General features: G+C 36.2%; 1 protein-coding gene across 1 annotated transcript in view; it reads right to left on the bottom strand.

The window, feature by feature from the left end:
- RhoGAPp190 (Rho GTPase-activating protein 190) overlaps positions 1 to 20,437 on the bottom strand; it is a 321,622-nt gene that overhangs the window by 153,206 nt on the left and 147,979 nt on the right. The window contains exons 4-5 of the mRNA XM_089107215.1: positions 11,899 to 11,988; positions 1,085 to 1,336 (exon numbers count right to left, since the gene is read on the bottom strand). Coding sequence (XP_088963341.1) covers positions 1,085 to 1,336; positions 11,899 to 11,988 — 342 coding nt within the window. The remainder of the gene's footprint in view (positions 1 to 1,084; positions 1,337 to 11,898; positions 11,989 to 20,437) is intronic.

The raw sequence follows: 20,437 nt of genomic DNA, 5'->3' as shown, positions 1-20,437 counted from the left end.
TAATATTGAAACGGCAAAAAAGTGACATTAGTGACAATTTCAAAGAAAAAGGGACAAAAAGTGAAAGGCTGAAAGAAAAGTGAAAAAGTGATTTTAGTGACTGCGGCCGACCCCTGGCTATATATATGTATATACTATAGTATATACATTTTACTATAATTACTACAATTTTCGATTGAGTCTACTTTTCTTTGCTCTAAGAACTGGATAAAAGAACTCGAAAGTAAGATTTTAAGCTATATTAGGATTTTTTCCATACTTACGACACATTCTTACAAAAAAATTTGAAACCAAAAAATTTTCTAAATTTTGAAACCTATATCAGTGTTTAGCACAATTAAGAATCTCAAAGCCCATCCCTTAAGTCTTGTGTGATGTAGAACATATATTCCTGAAAGTTTAACTTTAATAACACAAATTTTGTGCAGGTTCATTTAAGTTCAGTGCCACTGGAGGAGGAAGACGTGAAGGTAGACATAGAGGCGGGAACATATGGGAAACATAGGGGGCACTTGCCCTGGATGCGAAAATTCTAAGGATACAAAATTTCAAATAAATAATCTAAAAGTTACAATTATTTTGTAATTTCTTAAGCTTTATTTTTATTAAAATAAAGTAAAGGGCCCAGTTGGTAGTAGTAAGCAATTTGCAATTTGTAATAAGTAATAAGCAATTTGAATCCGAAATTTTCATTTTTCCGATAGCTTCAATACCATTCCTAACCAGATAGTTAATACGAGATAATTAATGATTTTGCAGAAGGTAAACCAAGAAAAGACAGACTTAAATAAATGGAAAATTTCGTCAAATAATGCGAATTTTGATAATAAATAAAAATTTTGCCCGAAAATTTTTGAGACCCAGTGGGGGGGGGGCGCTAATAAAAAATTTTCCCCGGGCACGAGAGAAGCCAGAACCGCCATTGGGTACACACTTCAAAATATCTTCGCAGGGCATAGTTTAGGCTATGGAAAACATATATCACCTAAGTCAACTATTGTCCAAGAAACGCCTGATCAAACCCCTCAAAACTCCTGATCAGAAAACCCCTGATCAAAAGCTTTAATGAAGCAGGTGAACCTACCCTTGAAATCCTTCCTGTTTATAAACCTCTCCACTTCCCTGACGAAAGCGTCGCATGCTTCATCATTTTTAGTAGTAACTACCACAACAGGCTTCTTCGTTTTCATCAAATTCTGCAACGTATGAGCAATAAAATCCAGCTGACGCTCAATAGGACGGCTTGGTACCACGCTGACATCAACGAGACAGAGAAAACCATCGACGTTAAATCTACCATCGGGTATGACTTTCTGTTCGTATTCTTTTTCGATTCCTAAAAAAGAAGAAAATAAATCTAGGATTTCCTTCATTTTTTAAGAAATTAGAGCATTAAATTATTCTTTTTTTTTTATTAGATTAAACTAATCAAACAGTTCGTGGTAACGAACTGTAAGTAAGGAGCGATCCGGCTCAATGGTAACCGAAACTCTAGAAAACGGGTTTTTGATACCAATAGATAGATAGATCCTGTATTTCAAAAGCCCAAGAGCCATATACACACAAAAATTTATGAAAAATAAAGAAATCACAACAGAATAAATTACGAAACACACATTATCATGATACATAGCGAAAAATACCTTATGGTAATTTATCGAGAAAATAATTGTAATTCTATATAATAAATAATAATTAATTGTAAAAACTTTTCCTTCTTTCTAATCCCTTCTCTATGTACGCACCAATACGAAATATTGTGGTTGGATTACTACTTTGTAAAATTTTTGGAAGCAGCAAAACAATCCCATGTAAGTAATTTTCCCTTAAATCAGAGAGCACCGGGCACTTTCGGAGAAAATGGTCCAAATCTTCGTCCTCATCCCTACAAAGAGGACACACATACCGACCATCAGGATGTACTATCCCCCTGTCGAACACCATTTGCCTGCTCTGGATTGGAAGGCAAATTGCCCTAAGCTGAATCCATCGACATAAAATCATAGCCGGTAAATTAAATTTAAAATAAATTTCCTCTCCAAATCTAGGTTTAACCTGATTATAATGATTCAATGTAGCAGAGTTTAATATAAGCCCTTGCCAATACTGAATTTTTTGACCCTCTAAGATAAATCGTACCTGGCTAACTAAATGTGTAGGTAGATCAAGGGAGCCAAGACCGTCATTCAATAAGTAAGGCATTCCCACTCTTTCTAGTAATGACCTGATTTGGGATGGCCACGACGTTTTCGAACCATAACTCAACATCTGATAATAAGCATCAAAAGTATCAGATTTCAATGCTGAATTCAAATATATAACTTTCATCAAGTTTAGTCCTACCCATCAAAAGTTACGCGCCTCAGAAAATTTGGCTGATTTTCGAAAAAGGGGGAAAGACCCCTAAAAGTTATAGAACCTTAATGAAAATCACACCATCATATTCAGCGTATCAAAGAACCCTACTGTAGAGGTTTCAAGCTCCTATCTACAAAAATGTGGAATTTTGCATTTTTTGCCAGAAGAAAGATCACGGATGCGTGTTTATTTGTTTTTTTTTTGTTTTGTTGTTTTTTTTCCAGGGGTGATCGTATCGACCCAGTGGTCCTCAAATATCGTGGGAGGACTCATTGGAACGGAAATTAAAAGTTCTAGTGCCCTTTTTAAGTGACCAAAAAAAAGGGAGGGCAACTAGGCCCCCTCCCACGCTCATTTTTTTCCCAAAGTCACCTGATAAAAATTTTGAGATAGCCATTTTGTTCAGAATGGTTGAAAATATGATAAATATGCCCTTTAGCATGACTTAATCCCCCGAAGTCCCCGGGGGGAGGGCTGAAAGCAATGAACTTTGCCCAATATTAACACATAGTATTGGTTATTAGGAAGTATACAGACGTTTTGAGATTGTTCCTGGTAGTAGGGGGGTGGGTGGGTCGGGGGTTATTTGGGAAGATCTTTCCATGAAGGAGGTTTTCATGGGGGAAGGGACATTGCTATGAAGGGGGCGCCGGATTTCCCAGCACTATTTAAGAAAAAAGATCAGAAATTAAATATAAAAAAAAACAAGTTTTCCAACTGAAAATAAGGAGTAACATCGAAAACTTAAAACGAACAGATAATATTACCTGTATGATTGGGTTCACCCCCTAGTCAATACCTCGCTCTTTAAGCCAAAGATTTTTTAGTACTTTCATAAGAGCTATTTATTCTAAATAACGTCCTTTGTGATTATAAGGGTCATTTTTAAAGAATTGGAACAAAATTCGAACTTTAGCTTAAAGAGCTTGGTATTGACTAGGGGGCGAGCCCCCTAATATACGCATTAAAAATCTATGAATATAGAAGTTCGTTACGTAAGTTAATTTGTAAGTTACGTATATTTATTACTAATAAAAACGTTCATAAATAAAATTAAACAAGTTTCGAGAAAGCCATTTAATCAAATAAATGTAAAATTAATATGCAAATTTGTTTTAATTATTCATGTACGGTGAGCCAAAATCAAAACCTACATTAATTCAAAAACTTTCAAAAATTAAATTAAAAAAAACAAGTTTTTTTTAAGTGAAAGTAAGTAACGACGTTAAAACTTAAAACGAACAGATATTATTCCGTATATGAAAGGGGCTGTCCCCTCCTCAATGCCTCGCTCTTTACGCTTTTTTTTTTTTATTTATTTAATTTACTACAAAAACGACCTAGACATGATCCATAGGCAACCGCCCATGGGAAGACATAAATGCACTGGCACTGGGCGGTTACCACAAAAAAATGCAACATACTTAAAAAAATTCAATTACTTATTGAAATTAAATTAACTTTTTATAGGGTTTTAATTGTTTTTAAATCAATAGTCAAAATTATTAAAAAAGAATTTAGATAATAATATTTAGAAATCCGTATGTAAATAATTTTCTTTTTAACTTATTAATTCTTGACTGTTTTAATCTTGAATTCCATTTACCCTTTACCATTTTACCCTTTTCCATTTACCCTTTACACTTTTCCGTCTCTCAATCCCTCTTTCCCTCAAGCCCTTTCATTTCAATAGTGAAAAATCAGAACACAAAATAAGAGTACTTGGAGTACTTGGAGTAACTGGTGCCATGCTGAGATCCATCAGACAAAGAAAACCATTGACGTCAAATCTACTATCAGATGTTACTTTCTTTTCACATTCTTTTTCATTATTCTTATTCTTTTCATTATTCTATATCTATTCTTTTGTTCTGTCAACAATTTTTTCAACGGATCAATTCTTGATTGGTATTATCAATTTCTGTTGGTTATTGAGTTTGGGCTGCCCTTCTGTATGATGCATGCCAGAGATTTATTTTTTTCCTTTGGTAGGGGGTATGCTTAGATTGTTGCGAATAAATTATATTTTTGGAATTCCACTCTATTCCTTTCTCTCCCTTTTGTTTCTTCAATTTTAAATATCTTTAATCAAATAAACTAAAAAGAAACAAAAAAATTTTATCCATTGACCAAAAAAAAAAAAAACTGCAGATATTTTGACTAAAGTCTGAAATATATTGTCTTCAGTGCAAGAAATATTGAAAAACTAACATAAACAAGAACGCAACTTTGAGCAGCAGAAAAAAATATATACAAAACAAAAGCAATCTGTATAAAAAGCAAGCAAAAAAGGTATTGATAAAAATGAAGCATTAAAGGAGCCACGCCTTCAAACGAGAACCAGAAAGGTTACTGAATTTAAGATGACCAATACTAAAAATGGTGCTGCTACTAAGGGTCAAAAGCAGATTGTCCCAAATAGAGCCGGTGCTGCTTCTAGGGGCCAAAAGCAGGCAGTCCCAAAGGGGAGCTGACGATGGGAGGTAAAGAGTGAAGCTTTGAACAGATTGGAGTGGAGGAGGAGCGCACGGAGCTTGTTAGCAGCAGTAGTAGCAGTAAAGGAAAATATTCAATATGTTTTTAAGTCAATTTTTTTTTATGGAATTTCATGATTTCAAAGTCATTACAAGAGAACTTAGCGACTAGACCTGCCGAATTTTTGAAGGTGGGTTTTGACCGGAGTGAAATGCCACTTCAGCAGCCAAACTTCACGTCCCCCGATGAAACAAGAAATGTATTCATATCGGCATGTTTGAAAATGAAATTCAAGATTTAAAAAAACAGAAAAAAAAAACATAATTGTGAATAATAAGTAAGTATAGTAAACAAGCTATGTGTAGTAGGTATATTCCTGCTTGAATGTACTAAAGGCCCATTTACACGAAGATTTTTACTAATATCAAGATTTAGCCAGCACTAATTTGAGCCAATCAGAATTTTTCATAAAATTTTCCAACCAATCAGAAATTCCTATGAGAAATCTTATGAGCTCAAATTAGTGCTAGCTAAATTTCGGTATTATTAAACGTGCTAGGCGTTTCCCTCCCCCTTGAGAAATTCGGGGGAAATTTTGCAGGTCGGGGGAAATTCCGGTATTTGTTTAGCCTTGTGTCGCATGATAAGGAGACATGTTAAGAAAACAATTCTTACTTTAAAATATGTATAATGATCCTAGTTCTTATATTATCCAACGGGAGAACCTTTATCATCAAGTCTTTCCTCTAAAAATCCTTCTTTTTCCAGCTTAAAAGAAAAAGATTCCTAAAACTACCACGTTGAGATTCAATGCTTAAGTTTTTTTAAATTGCTACCAAATAAGTTGTTTTATAGATAGCATTTAGCACGTGTGAGATAGCACGTGTTTAAAGAAAAGGCAGTGGTATATTGCAATTATAGAAATTGTGAATTATGTTTGAAATCATGCCATTAACAAAAAAAAAAAAATTAATTAAAAAATAATAATATTGCTGTAAATATACATATACACACAGAGTATATACCCCCACCCCTCTGATATAGAAATATATACCCTGATTTGGATATATTTAGGGGTTGGGGTACAGTTCATTTGGTTATATTTAGGTTCAGAATGCAATTTTTGTTATATATTTGCACATTAGGGGGGTGGGGGTAAGTATTTGTATATTTATAGCAATATTTTGATTTTTGCCACTGCTATTAATAGTTTGTATTTGCGCCACTGCTCATTAAAAAAAAGTATTAAAAAGACAGGCATGAACGCTCTCTATAAAACAACTTATTTGGCGGCAATTTCAAAAGACTTAAGCATTGAATCAAAAACGTGGTGATTTTAGGAAACTTTTTCTCTTAAGCTGGAAAAAGAAGGATTTTTAGAGGAAAGACTTGATGATAAAGGTTCTCCCGTTGGATAATATAAGAACTAGGATCATTATACATGTTTTAAAGTAAGAATTGTTTTCTTAACATGTCTCCTTATCATGCGACACAAGGCTAAACAAATACCGAAATTCCTCCCCCGACCTGCAAAATTGAGCTTCCACAGCGAAAGTACAAAATGGGTACCTCGAGATGTCGATAAGATGTCCTAAGGGGCAACAAAAGCACACATCTTTTTCAGTAACAAAAATGAAAACAAAAAATTAATAGGATCAAACAATTCTTCATAATTTCTGAGCAAAAAATACGAATGAAGCAAACCAGATAAAAACAAAAAGACCAAAACAGACAACGTCGAAAGTAAAAAGAAATAAAAAATTGGACGAAATAAAAAAAAATCTAAAAGTTTCCTTGAGAAGGAAAAAGGGTTTTTATCAAGGAAAATTCCTCTCCCAATTGACTTCCTAGCGCATAAGCTGAACCTGACTACAAGCATTACTATCATCTTGAATAACCAATGTAATCGCATGCATTAAGGTAGTTGTATTTGTTTTATCTTTCATTGTAGGCTTATTGGTTTCTGGTCCTTTTTCCTCTTGCTTCATTTCTCTATTCAATTCGAATAGCGGCTTAAGGGAAAACTGGTGACAGCTGTCTTCCAGAAGATTTATTACCTTCTTTTTTGTATACTCTAAATAAAAAAAGACTGTTAACCCCTACTACGACGGAAGCTTAGCATAAAAAGCGAGGACATCTACGCTCAAATCAATACACTTTGTTTGATGAAGATTTTTCCCAACAACTTCAGCAAGGGCATCCTAGAAAACAATTTTTCCTTCATATTGAATAAACAAAGCTGCTTTAAGGAAGACGTTGCCTTTATAATGAGTCATATTCCTAGTCATATCCCTAGTCATGTTCCTAATTTTTATTAAGAGGGTGCGAAACCTTAAAACCTTTTTGCGAGCCTCAGCTTCTGCTGAGCTTTGACTGTGAGGTTTAACTAGCTATCATCGACAGCTGTTGAGAATTTGTGGTTTGACTGTGAAATATGACTGAAGACACTGAAATTCTACGTCCCTTTTGAACATTCCAATTATTTTCATTTCCTAAATTCAGGCTATATCGCCGTTAACCCCTGTTTCAAAGGCAGGCTATATCGCCGTTAACCCCTGTATCAAAGGCAGGCTATATCGTCGTTAACCCCTGTTTCAAAGGCAGGCTATATCGCCGTTAACCCCTGTTTCAAAGGCAGGCTATATCGCCGTTAACCCCTGTTTCAAAGGCAGGCTATATAGCCGTTAACCCCTGTTTCAAAGGCAGGCTATATCACCGTTGACCCCTGTTTCAAAGGCAGATTATATCGCCGTTAACCCCTGTTTCAAAGGCAGGCTATATCACCGTTAATCTCTGTTTCAAAGGCAGATCCTGGAGGAGACTCTTTCGTCCAAGTTTGCTCGTTTGTTTATCAGGTACAATCTTCCCCTCACATTTTAAAACGCTCAAAATTCCTGGCTACAGAGATAAAAATGTACATTTTCTAAAAATTTAAACGTGGTGCGCATTTTCAGTCAACTAACTATTGATATCTAACTATGCACAGTTCTTTATTGAAGTAAAATGCGCACCATGTTTAAAGTGAAAAATGTATTACAAATTTGAGTAAAATAGTTTACAACATTCAAGATATCCAGAAAATTTTGAAGTATGTATACCAAGCGTATTTTTTAGAACCAAAAAATGTATTTTCCCTTTTTAGTCCATTTGTAAAAAGTGGTTAAAAAAAAAAAAATTATACAGTATTTATTTAACTCTTTTTCGTCTGACATTGTGTAAATTGCGCTTACTATGCCCTCTAATAAATATTATCTTTATTATGTATTGAACATCCAAACACACCACGTCGATCAGGTTTTTCACTTCACAAAGCGCCAATGACGCAGTAGGTTTTAGGCTTCTGCAGTGAGAGGATACCCAAACTCTTGTTTGCAGTTATTTTTATTCGATTCAAACATGATTTGCATATTCAATTTAAGTTTCACTCGTTTTAATATTTATTTATTCATTTACATTAACATATATTGTATGTTTGTTCGCATTGATTGTTATTTAATATCTGTTCGTTTTAAGTTTCATTTATACTTTAATAGCAAAATATTTGTTTTCGTTTTAAGCTAGATTTTCATATTCAATCAAGCATTACTCGCTTTAAGATCTATTTATTCATTTATATTATTACTTGTTGTATGTTTTTTGCTATGATTGTTTATTTAATTTCTGTTCGTTTTGGGTTTCATTTATTCTTTAATAGTAATTTCTGGTCGTTTTGAGTTTTAATTTTAACAGGTATTTGTATCTCCTGAGCTTAAGTTTAAAATGGCCTTTACTTTTCTTTGAAAACTTATTTTTCGGAAAGTTTTTTTTAAATTAATTTTTGTTCATTTTTTATCGCAAAAAGTTTCAAGTTTTTATGGCAGGGGGGGGGGTGCTTACGGTCTGAATATTCTTGGCTTTAAAAAACAGATCTAGAACTTTCAGGTTAAATCGAATCATGCTTTTTTCAAAGTCTGTACGATTACCTATATGATAAAAACCTTATATATGAACAATAGACAGCTTGCATAACTTGTGGACAGCGATTGACAACAATGAATGGATTGAAGAAATAACTCCAATAAGGGGGTTTAGACCATTTCACTTGCTGACACAAAGGGATCACGACTGTTTGGAATTGACCTTAATAAGATTTTGTGTGCCATAGCAATTTTACATCTATCTCAGAGTATATATTTTAACCTTATAATTGGATGACTAAAATATTTTCCTATGTGTTCTTCCCATACAAAACGCCTTCCCATAAGTTATAAACCCCCTTTAATAAGTCATGCCCCAGGGCACAACTTACAACGCCTACCCCCGGACCCTGGTGGGCTGTGTCGACACCAGAGTTTTTTTTTTATCAGAACTTTGAACTATTTTAACAAAATGTCTATCTCAAAATTTTTATCTGATGCATTTAGGGCGTGGAGGAGGGGGGGATAGTCACCCGCCAATCTGTTTTGACTCTTAAAAAGTGAACAAGAACTTTCAATTTTCAGTCAAATGAGACCTCTCCAAAGTTTATACAATCATCCCTTCCATAAGAAATAATTGGAAGGATTCGGAGAATCCTTAAATTACAACTCTTGCCCTGAGGGCTGAGGGGGAGTTGTCATCCTCAAAGACCTAATTTACAGAACTTCAAACTACGTTTAATAAAAGAGCTGTCTCAAAATTTTGATTGGATGTGTTGGGGTAAATGGTGGGCGTCGGGGGGGGGGCTAGTTGCCCTCAAATCACTTTTGAATATTAAAAAGGGCACTAGCCCTTTGAGTTTTCAATCCAATTTGTCTTTTTTGAAGTTTCTACGACACCGCCTTCTATAAAAAATCTTATATGCCCCCAGGGCATAACTTACAACCCTTGCCCTGAGGGTTGTGGGGGATTGTCTTCCTCAAAAATATATTTTCTATCTGGAAATCAACTATGCTGAACGAAATGGCTATCTCAAAATTTTGATTGGATGTGTTTGGGGAAATAATTGGCGTGGAGGGAGGGCAGTTGCCCTCCAATCACAATCGACTATGAAAAAGGGCACTATCCCTTTGAATTTCCAATCGAATGAGCTTTTTTTGAAGTTTCTACGACAACGCCTTCTATAAAAACCTTATATGTCCCCAGGTCATATCTTAAAACCCTTGCCCTGAAGGTTGTTGGGGAGTATTCTCCTCAAAAATATATGTTCTATCTGGAAATCAACGATACTGAACAAAATGGCTATCTCAAAATTTTGATTGGATGTGTTTGGGGAAATGATCGGCGTGGGAAGGGAGGGGGGCTAGTTGCACTCCAATCACTTTTGCCTATTAGAAAGGGTACTAGCCCTTTCATTTGCAATTGTATGAGTCTGTTTTGACATTTTTACGACTACGACTTGTATAAAAACCTTATATGCCCCAAGGGCATAACTTAAACCCTTGTCCTGAGGGTTGATGGGGGAGTATCCTGCTCAAAAACATATTTTTATCTAGAAATCAACTACGCTGAACAAAATGGCTATCTCAAAATTTTGATTGGATGTGTTTGGGGGAATGATGAGCAGGGGGAGGGGGGCTAGTTGCCCTCCAATCATTTTTGACTATTCAAAAGGGCACTATCCCTTTGAATTTCCAATCGAATGAGATTTTTTTTTGAAGTTTCTACGACAACGCCTTCTATAAAAACCTTATATGCCCCCAGGTCATATCTTAAAACCCTTTCCCGGATGGTTGTGGGGGAGTATCCTCCTCAAAAACATATTTTCTATCTGAAAATCAACTACGCTGAACAAAATGGCTATCTCAAAATTTTGATTGGATGTGTTTGGGGAAATGATGGGCGTGGGAAGGGAGGGGGGCTAGTTGCACTCCAATGACTTTCGACTATTAAAAAGGGTAGTAGCTCTTTAATTTCATGATGAATGAGCATGTGTTGAAGTTTCCACGACAACGCCGTCTATAAAGACCTGACATTCCCACAGGGCATAACTTAAAACCCTTACCCGGTGGAATGTGGGGGAATGTCCTCCTAAAAAACGTATTTTCTGACTGGAAATAACCTACTCTGAACAAAATGGCTATGTAAAACTTTTGATTGGATGTGTTTGGGGGAATGATGTGTGTGTGGGGGGGGGGCTAGTTGCCCTCCAATCATTTTCGACTATTAAAAAGGGCACTAGAACTCTCGATTTCCAATCGAATGAGCCCCCTTTGAAGCTTCTACGACGACCCCTTCCATATGAAGTGCCTCTGGGAAAAAAAAATAATAATAAATAATAATAAAACATTGGAGCCGTATGGCCTTTACTATAGGCAACGCTTTAGCGTTGCCTCTGATAACAACCCACATCCGCAGTGGCGAAGGTACGTTTGGTCTAAAATTTCCACAAACTTTTAAATTTTTGAATTGTAGGATAATTAAGTACTTTTGAGATTCAAATATATCAGAATATTAAAATGTTACATAAAAAAAGCTGTATACAGATTCTGAGCCAAAATGGATGAGAGGAATAGGTCAAAATAAATCTTTATAAATTATTCAAATTATATTTTATAATTATAAATTTTGATAAATTATTCTCAAATTTTGAATGAATGGCGACAGAATTAGCAAGTTAAGTAAAACGTGGTAAAAAGAATAAGCATTTCAAAAACAGTTGCACTATAACTACAAAAGCTTTAGAAAAAAAATTGGTACTGTTCTATTAGCTAGGAGACCCGCGAGATATTGTATAGCGAAGATGATAAAAGAAACTAGTCAAACAGGTTCTTTCAACGGAGAATTCCTATGCCGAGCATTGCAAACAGTGGTTTCTTACTCCGTTTACAATATTTAAACTTTAGTTTTTTGGGGTTTAGGGGGCAAAAAAGGTATCTAGGTTAGGTTATGTATTTAATATATGCTATGCTTTACGCCCCTAATGTGCATAAACATAGCCGAAATGTGTTTCTAAACTATTATATATTCATCATATTTTGTTTTATTTCATTAGCATTACCCAAACTTTACTTCTCGCGAGTCTCGCAGCTAATAGAACAATACCAAAAAAATTGAACAGAAAACAGACAAGCACACTTCCATTCTTAAACCACTGTTTCAACTTACCGAGCTGATTTTTGCAAATGTACATCAGCTTTTCAGCTGATTGCAGCTTAGTGTTGCTGCATCTTTTGACATATGGCTCCATTTTCCCTCCTACAAATAGAATTTATGTTAATTAAAAATCAATCAAACATAATTATTACTTACTATTATCATTAACTTTCAAAATTACTATTATGAAAAAGATAGCTAGTGATGCCAACGCTTACTGATTTATCGCTAATTTTAGGGATTTGTATTTCTTCCTATTCGTGCTTTTCCCTGTAGCGATTTACAATTATTTTCATTTTGTTTATGTGCCATAGAAGTGAACAGACGCAACAAGCTGGAACAAACTGAATGATTTCTAACTTCCCTGAACCTGGACGGTCGAAATATTTTCTGTACGTAATTTCACACAGTAACTTCTTTTAATGTCTATTAAAATAATTTCAAAAATAATTTCTAGTAAAATAATGACAATTATTTCTTTTAATATCTTCCCATCCCCGTTTCGTCATTTTAATAACTACGAATTTTAAATATCATTTAAATATTAATTTTAATTGTTATTTAATAATTAATAATTCTAATAATTGAGCAAAATGAATGAACATTAGAGGGATCGGTATTAAGCTACAGACAGTCTAGAAAAACTTATTTCCAAAAAAATACTTTAGTGACTAAATTTGAATTTCTCAGCCTATTTTTCTTTAAAGTTTCTAGAAAACTGTCAGCTTTATAATAAAAGGTTAAGACAGCAAAACAAAGCCACGTGGATTGAATCCATCATTCCTTTGGATAGAAATCAGTGATCTTATGGGTACTAGCAACGGCTGGAATATTTCGATCAGTACATAAATTACGATTGATTAAAAAACTGAAAAACATTAAACGCCACTAGCTTGGGTTATCGAAACTTAAAAAAAAAGAAAAAAAGACTTGCTACATATCACCTAATCCTCAAATTATTCATTATAATAATCTACATGATTATATCATGTTTATAAATATATCATGTTCGCTCAATCATGTTTTTAAGATAAAATCTCCAAAGTATTTTTTAATATTTCAATATTATAAGTTCTAAAATCTGCCACGTAAAAAAAAGAATAATATAAAATCATAACATTTAAAGTAAGCAAGCCCCATTTCTTGAATGTCAATTACAAGTTCACAACTTTGTTGAAGCTAGGTCTAGGGGAAAGTTGTCCCAAGAGTTATAAAGCCAGGGAATTTCGGATATAGCAAGAGCACTGACTTTATGAAATCCTGAGAACTAACAGATATCGATTTCAAACATTAGGAGACAGTAAGACAGCTAAGGATACGACGAAGAGTAAGCAGTTCGCTAAATTGGAATAAGATTATCTGAGCTTAAAGCAGGGCTTTGGAGTCCGCGTTTTAGGACATTTTTGCTGAATGGAGTCGGAGAGAGAGTAACAGAGATAATATAAGACCCTTTGGAATCGGACTTATGGAAACACAAAGGCATGAATTTTAAAAACACACTAATTTCTACTTTAATACTATTATAAGATGTATAAGATAAATATTAGCTATTAACAAGGTTATTAAATATTAAGAAACGAATTTGATAAAACTATTTATTCTTTACGAAAAGGCAAGAAAAGGGCGCTTTACGAAGAGGGAATTATTACAGCTTGATGTCGGAGCTATAGTCAGAGCAATTATGTTTAAAGCTTCTGGAGTTGGAGTCGGAGCTAGAGTCTGTATAACTTACAACCGACTCCAAAGCCCTGGTTTAAAGATACTTCGATGAAAACTATTCAAAAATGGCAAAAATGGATATTTCACTGGCATTATCTAGTCGGGGTTCTAATCGATAGCTACTGATAAATTATCGTCAGTCATCAACAGTCTTTAGGGGGTATTAGTGGTTGCCGGTAGACTGTTCATTGAGGATAATATATATAGTTGTATATATTTAACTAAATATAATCTACATAATATATTTAATTAAAGTTGAACGTAGTAAAACTCTTCTAGTGTACTGATGTGCTTTGAAAGTGTGCTGATGATTTAAGCATCCTAGATGAAATTGTTAGCAAAATGAGCGAATTCTAGAAGTTTTGCGAGTTAAGGGTGCAACAATAAGTTTGAAAATATGTTATGAAGACAAAGTCGCTAAGACTAGGAATAAGTGTGAAGAGGTGACGGTGAGTAACAAGAAGATCGATCAAGCGGACAGCTTCTCTTACCTAGATGATATTATTAGTAAAGACAGTCGGTGCAGTTAGGATGTTAAGCGTTGAATAGTTAAAGCCTAGAGTGTTTTTTCGCAGTTGAAAAAAGTTAGGAAGAATAGGAAGAAAAACGGAAGAGGATTTGCTAGATGTTTTCCAGAGAAATTGTCTATGGATCATTTTGGGTAACCGACTGACTGACCGTATTTTAAACAATAAGCTGTGCGAAAAATGTGGTTCAATCCCGCTTTCCAGGGCTATAACGAGAGAAAAGTTGAGATGGCTAGGACACGTTCTCCGGACGAAGGATGACAGATTGCTCAGAATCGTCTTTATCGGCCAACCGTCTAGGGCCAAACGAAAAGCAGGTCGACCCCGAATGGGGTGGGAAGGATTCGTAAGGAAAATTATTAAGGGAAATAGGAACTTCTTGGGGGGAGAGGGGGGGGGGTGTAAAAAGGAGGCTTTGAATAGATTTGGGTGCAGAAGGAGCGTATGTAGCTAGGTTGGCCTCAGGCAGGTTGGTGCTGCAGTGAGTTATTAGTAGTGGTAGTACAATTAAATGTTATATATTAATATACTCTGAATGTCGTATTTTAAATGGAAAGCATCGTGATTGTTTTTGCAGTCCGTCAACACCCAGGAAGATAAGCGCTACCTATAGGTATCTTCTCGACAGAAATTCTGGTTGAATTTCGTGAACTTTAAGACAAGTTAAACTTCAATTGGATGTTTTTATGCTGAAACCTAAATGAATAATGAACTATGAAAACCGAGTTTAGAGGTATTGACAATAAAACAAAATACCACAATATTCATACTCCCGTGTCAATGACAAAACATGTATCTCAATAAACAGCTCCAGCACTAGGAGTCTGAGAACCAGAGTCACCGAAGTCGGCCTCCAAAGTTAATAGGGTTTAAACCACTCACGATAACCCCCCCCCCCCCCCCATCCAATATATATTCAAAACGAAAAAAAGTTTACTTTTTCAAAAATTAAACACCAGGATTTTTGGGATCTATGTTTTTGAATTTTTGGAAAATAATTTTGAGACAGTGTTAGCTCAATGAACTGTACTAGCCGAATTATTGGCGCGCAAGACTTGCAAGTTGTGCCCGTAAGGGCAGGGGTTCGAGTCCTGGTGTTGCTGATTATTTGGTTTGGAACGAGAGCCAGCGGCGTGAATCTGTAAGTTCAGCCAGAGTTAACACAGCTCCAAATGGGTACCTGGAGAAGCATCGGGGGAAAACGGGAAGCGTCAGATGATTTGCCCCTAACCACGCACAGCACTCCCGGCCAACGGTAGAGAATTGGGAGATCAGTACCTGTGCTGCGCGGATGACTGTCTGCACGCAAAAAGGCTTTTTTTACGCTGCAAGAACTTTGCGTTTGCTCTAAATACATATTCTCGTCATCAGAAAAAAACAAACTATCTAGAACCATTTCAGAGACAGGGCAATTTTTATTTTTTTGCCAAAAATCGCAGGAAGACAATGGCATCCAATAAGCTTTTTTTGGCAGCTTATGTCTTAGGGCAGGATAATTTTTGGGCAAAACCAATTAATAAGCATTTGATTTTTTCCCAATTTGTCACAATTATAGAAATCAATAGTGTCATAGATGTTTGACATTACCCAACTTTTCCCTGATTGGATCAAAGCTAAGGGTGGAGTGTTTTTTTACTTTTGCTTCTTTTCTGTTTCTTTCCTTTCTTCCACCCAACGCGTGTGCATTACGAAGGGGCGCTGACTTCCTACCACCTGGTGTAGGCTACATCTCAGGACACCAAGTGTGCAGCACAGTTCCGCCACACTTGGCATATTCCCCAATTCGCTTTACACACTCCCCAATCCGCACAGTTGGCACAGTTCTGCTACCTTTGACACGCACCAACTCACGTACATGCATTCTGAGAAAGAGAGCAGCCCTCGGTATATTTACTGGTTCTAGGCGTTTACCCCCCCCCCCTGCGATTACCCCCTCCGGAAAATACCCCCCGTGGAAAATAGCCCCCCGGAAAATACCCCCCCCCCGCGGATGATGTTTAATGACTCGTTTAAATACTATTGCTCATGTATACCAGGCTCTTATAAATTCGCAGGGGCGGATCTAGAGCAAAATCTTGGAGGGAGGAGGCAATGTGATAAGGGCACCAATGATCAAAATCTTGGGGGTGGTGTGAGAAAGGTGCCAATAATTGACCAAATTGACAAATTTTTTCTAAAGAGTGAAATAAAAAGAAAAACAGTGAAAGAGGGCACCAGAAAAAATCTTGGGGGTAGGGTCCCCCTGGCCCCCTGTATCCGCCAGTGCAAATTGGTCTTAATAGCCCCATCGCAAAGTAACACATGGCAACAAAATTATTCCCATTTTTATTCCTATTTAAGGAGTTTTCACGCAAGGCTCGGAAGCTTAATTAGATTACCACTGCAATCTTTGTCGTCGAAAATGTATAACTGGAAGTTTACAACCGTTCTCTTGTATACTCCCGCTCCCAGCCCCTAAGTAACTGAAAACTAAAAAACATGTTTTAAAGAAATACTACCTAAACAAAATCATTTCTTTTTTAATGAAAAAAACTGAATTCTTTATGTGCAAATTCTCAAAGATACCAGTGACTTCATAGCCCTCGCACTTTTTAGCTATTTAAAAAAGTGGAACGTATCTCCAGGGATGCTACGTATGGGGGAGGTGGGCCGCCCCCCCCCCCCCCAATCTGTTCAGTCGGTCGATAAAAAGTGGTAAAAAGCGCCACTAGTTTACTGGCGTAATTTGTTTTGATTAGGTAAATGGGCTGATGGAAGTAAACGACATAAAATCAATGGAAGGCCATCACTCTCAGTTGGAAGGAAAAAAATGACGTAATTAGAACGACGAAATCACCCAACTCGGTGGGTTAACATGACCAGCCAGTTGGCAAAATCCATTGTCCCCCCCCCCAATATTTTGGCTAGTGACACCTCTACATATCTCATGGGGAATTTTAAGGGAGGTAGGAAGCAAAACCTGAATTTATTCCCTATTTAAACAAAAGCTCATGTTGGTTTGCTTAGTTACATCACCCAAGTTAAACAGGCCCTAGACGGTCACTCATTTTGATCAAAAGCTTACGTCAATCGATTCACTCAAGCATGATTGACAATCTAGGAATCTGTTGGACGCTTGAGTCAAGCGTTGACAGTGATTGATAGGAAGTTTGAATAACCCAATCATTTTGATCAAAAGCAATGTGTTAAGGAGCCTAGACGGTCACTCATTTTGATCAAAAGCTTACGTCAATCGATTCACTCAAGCATGATTGACAATCTAGGAATCTGTTGGACGCTTGAGTCAAGCGTTGACAGTGATTGATAGGAATTTTGAATAGCCCAATCATTTTGATCAAAAGCAATGTGTTAAGGAGCCTAGACGGTCACTCATTTTGATCAAAAGCTTACGTCAATCGATTCACTCAAGCATGATTGACAATCTAGGAATCTGTTGGACGCTTGAGTCAAGCGTTGACAGTGATAGATAGGAAGTTTGAATAGCCCAATCATTTTGATCAAAAGCAATGTGTTAAGGAGCCTAGACGGTCACTCATTTTGATCAAAAGCTTACGTCAATCGATTCACTCAAGCATGATTGACAATCTAGGAATCTGTTGGACGCTTGAGTCAAGCGTTGACAGTGATTGATAGGAAGTTTGAATAACCCAATCATTTTGATCAAAAGCAAAGTGTTAAGGAGCCTAGACGGTCAATCATTTTGATCAAAAGTTTACATCAATCGGTTGACGTGTGCTTCAGTCAACCTTTAATCGACGCTTCAATCAACCTTTCAATCATAACCAAAGCTAATCTAACACATTGCTTTTGATGAAAATGATTGAGTCATTCAAACCTTCTATCAATCATCGTCAACGCTTGACTCAAACGTCAAACAGGTGCCTAGACGGTCAATCATTTTGATCAAAAGTTTACATCAATCGGTTGACGTGTGCTTCAGTCAACCTTTAATCGACGCTTCAATCAACCTTTCAATCATAACCAAAGCTAATCTAACACATTGCTTTTGATGAAAATGATTGAGTCATTCAAACCTTCTATCAATCATCGTCAACGCTTGACTCAAACGTCAAACAGGTGCCTAGACGGTCAATCATTTTGATCAAAAGTTTACATCAATCGGTTGACGTGTGCTTCAGTCAACCTTTAATCGACGCTTCAATCAACCTTTCAATCATAACCAAAGCTAATCTAACACACTGCTTTTGATGAAAATGATTGAGTCATTCAAACCTTCTATCAATCATCGTCAACGCTTGACTCAAACGTCAAACAGGTGCCTAGACGGTCAATCACAGTTGAATCAATCAATTGACGGAAGCTTTTGATCAAAATGATTGAACGTCTAGGGCCTCCTTTAGACACTTCTTTTTTGTAAGGTTTATTATCTGTATTGAAAAAAAACGAGCAAAAACTAATTTAGAAACAAATTAATGATGAAATTAACGAGCGAAGTTGAAGCTTAAATGAAGAAAAAAAAAAATTCTTCGCAAATTATGCAAGATATATCTGCAAAACTGGTTCAAATAAACTGATTTTTGATATTTTCTAACTCTTCTAGAATTCTAAAACTAATGCTTGGCTGGAAAATGTGCATGCTTGCATTTTTAACAAATTATAATTGTACTAAAAATTATCGATATCATGGCCAGCGAAGGACTATTGAGAGCCTTATTAATTAGTATTATATTTTCTGCAGGTTACTTTTCGAACTTCCTGTTCCGAAGAGAACAACCTTCAAAAATAATAACAAAAAAGAAAACATCCTATTTAGGGCAGGGGGAGTAGGCTTTGTGTTTTCAGTAAAGTGCTAGTTCTCAGAATTTTACAGATATTTAAAATTAGAGAAAAGAAATAAAAAGAGTCACTTTATTTGAGCTAGTTGTATAGATATATTTTCCGTAATTTGCGAAGCAATAATTTTGTTCGTTTTAAGTTTCAACTTCACTCTTTACTTCCAATCTTTCAGATAGGGACAAGTGACGGTATAAATTATTTAAAAACTATGCAGACAAATTCATACGCCCAAACACATAAACACTTCCAGGGTTCATGAATGAAAGTGTGCTTTGTTTGATGCATGACTGCGAGGTTTGAAGGATGTAAAAAATAAAAAGGTGACATCTTTAACAACAAGCAAAAAGGCGAAATCTTAACAACACAAAAACACGCCCAGGTTCCATATTTACGCCTAATGTGTCGTAGCATGAATGAAAATGCAATTCGTTTGACTGCATCTTTGGCTGTGTGGAGCGCGTTGTTTTGGCTATTTTTGGCAACAAATACTGAAAACGCTGCTACGATAAGGAGTGACGTATAGGCATAGTCCGTCCACTATTCCCAATTTTTCTAATAGACAAAATTGAGCCCTTGAAAATGTTCCTACAAAATAAGATTCGTAAATATACGAACGAAATATAAATCCTCATATTTTTGTTAACGCCAATTGTTGGGGACTTGCGAGATACTTGAAGATAATTGAACCGCTGGATAAGCACAACAAGGGGGGGGGTGTCAATGTTAAAGTTGAGCTGTACCGATGGTTCAATAGAACTTGAATGTCAGTTAAGCCTTTCACAGTCAACTATGCGGGCAACTTCTTTCAGAAAAGCAAGTTTTCACGAGATTTGAACTGGTGCAAAATTTGAACCATTTGAATTAGGACAAGATAGGGCATGAATGAAAGTTTGTTTCGAATGATAGATGACTGCGAAACATTGAAAAATGTAAAAAAAAAACTCTGGATTGATGCGCTGGATTTAGGATTCTTTGTCCGAGAGGGCCGGGGTTCGATTCCTAGTTTATCCAATTATTTGGTTTGGGACGGGGGTCAGGGTCAGTGGCGTGACTCTGTAAGCTCAGCCAGAGTCCACCCAGCTCTAAATGGGTACCTGTAGAAATCTGAGGTAGGTAAACAGGTAGGGTGTGCGAAAGCAGAGGATGGTTGGCCCCCAACCACACATTGCACCTGCTGGCTGAAGGGCCAAGAAAGGGAGATCAGCACCGCCGGTAGGGATTGTAAAGTCCAATGCCGTACTCTTTACCTTTACCTTTTACCGAAAAAACTCAGGATAACTGAAAAACCGGACAAGCGCAACATGGTGGTGAATGTCAAATTTAAGTTGTGCCAATGATTTAATAGAACTTGACTGTCAGTTAATTCATTCGCACTCATTCACGCTGCCATTTTCATACATGATAAATGTTTCGATTGATATATGACTTCGAAACATTGTACGATGTAAAAAAATTATGGTTTATTGTTTCAAATATGGAGCGAGAAGTTTTAATTATTGATTTGGCAA

This window comes from Artemia sp. Qi Xiang Cuo, chromosome 21 (genome assembly GCF_049724085.1).
Source record: "Artemia sp. Qi Xiang Cuo chromosome 21, ASM4972408v1, whole genome shotgun sequence".
Classification (NCBI taxonomy): Eukaryota; Metazoa; Arthropoda; class Branchiopoda; order Anostraca; family Artemiidae; genus Artemia; species Artemia sp. Qi Xiang Cuo.
Note: the sequence above shows the minus strand (reverse complement) of the source record. Positions and strands in the feature narration are given on the sequence as shown.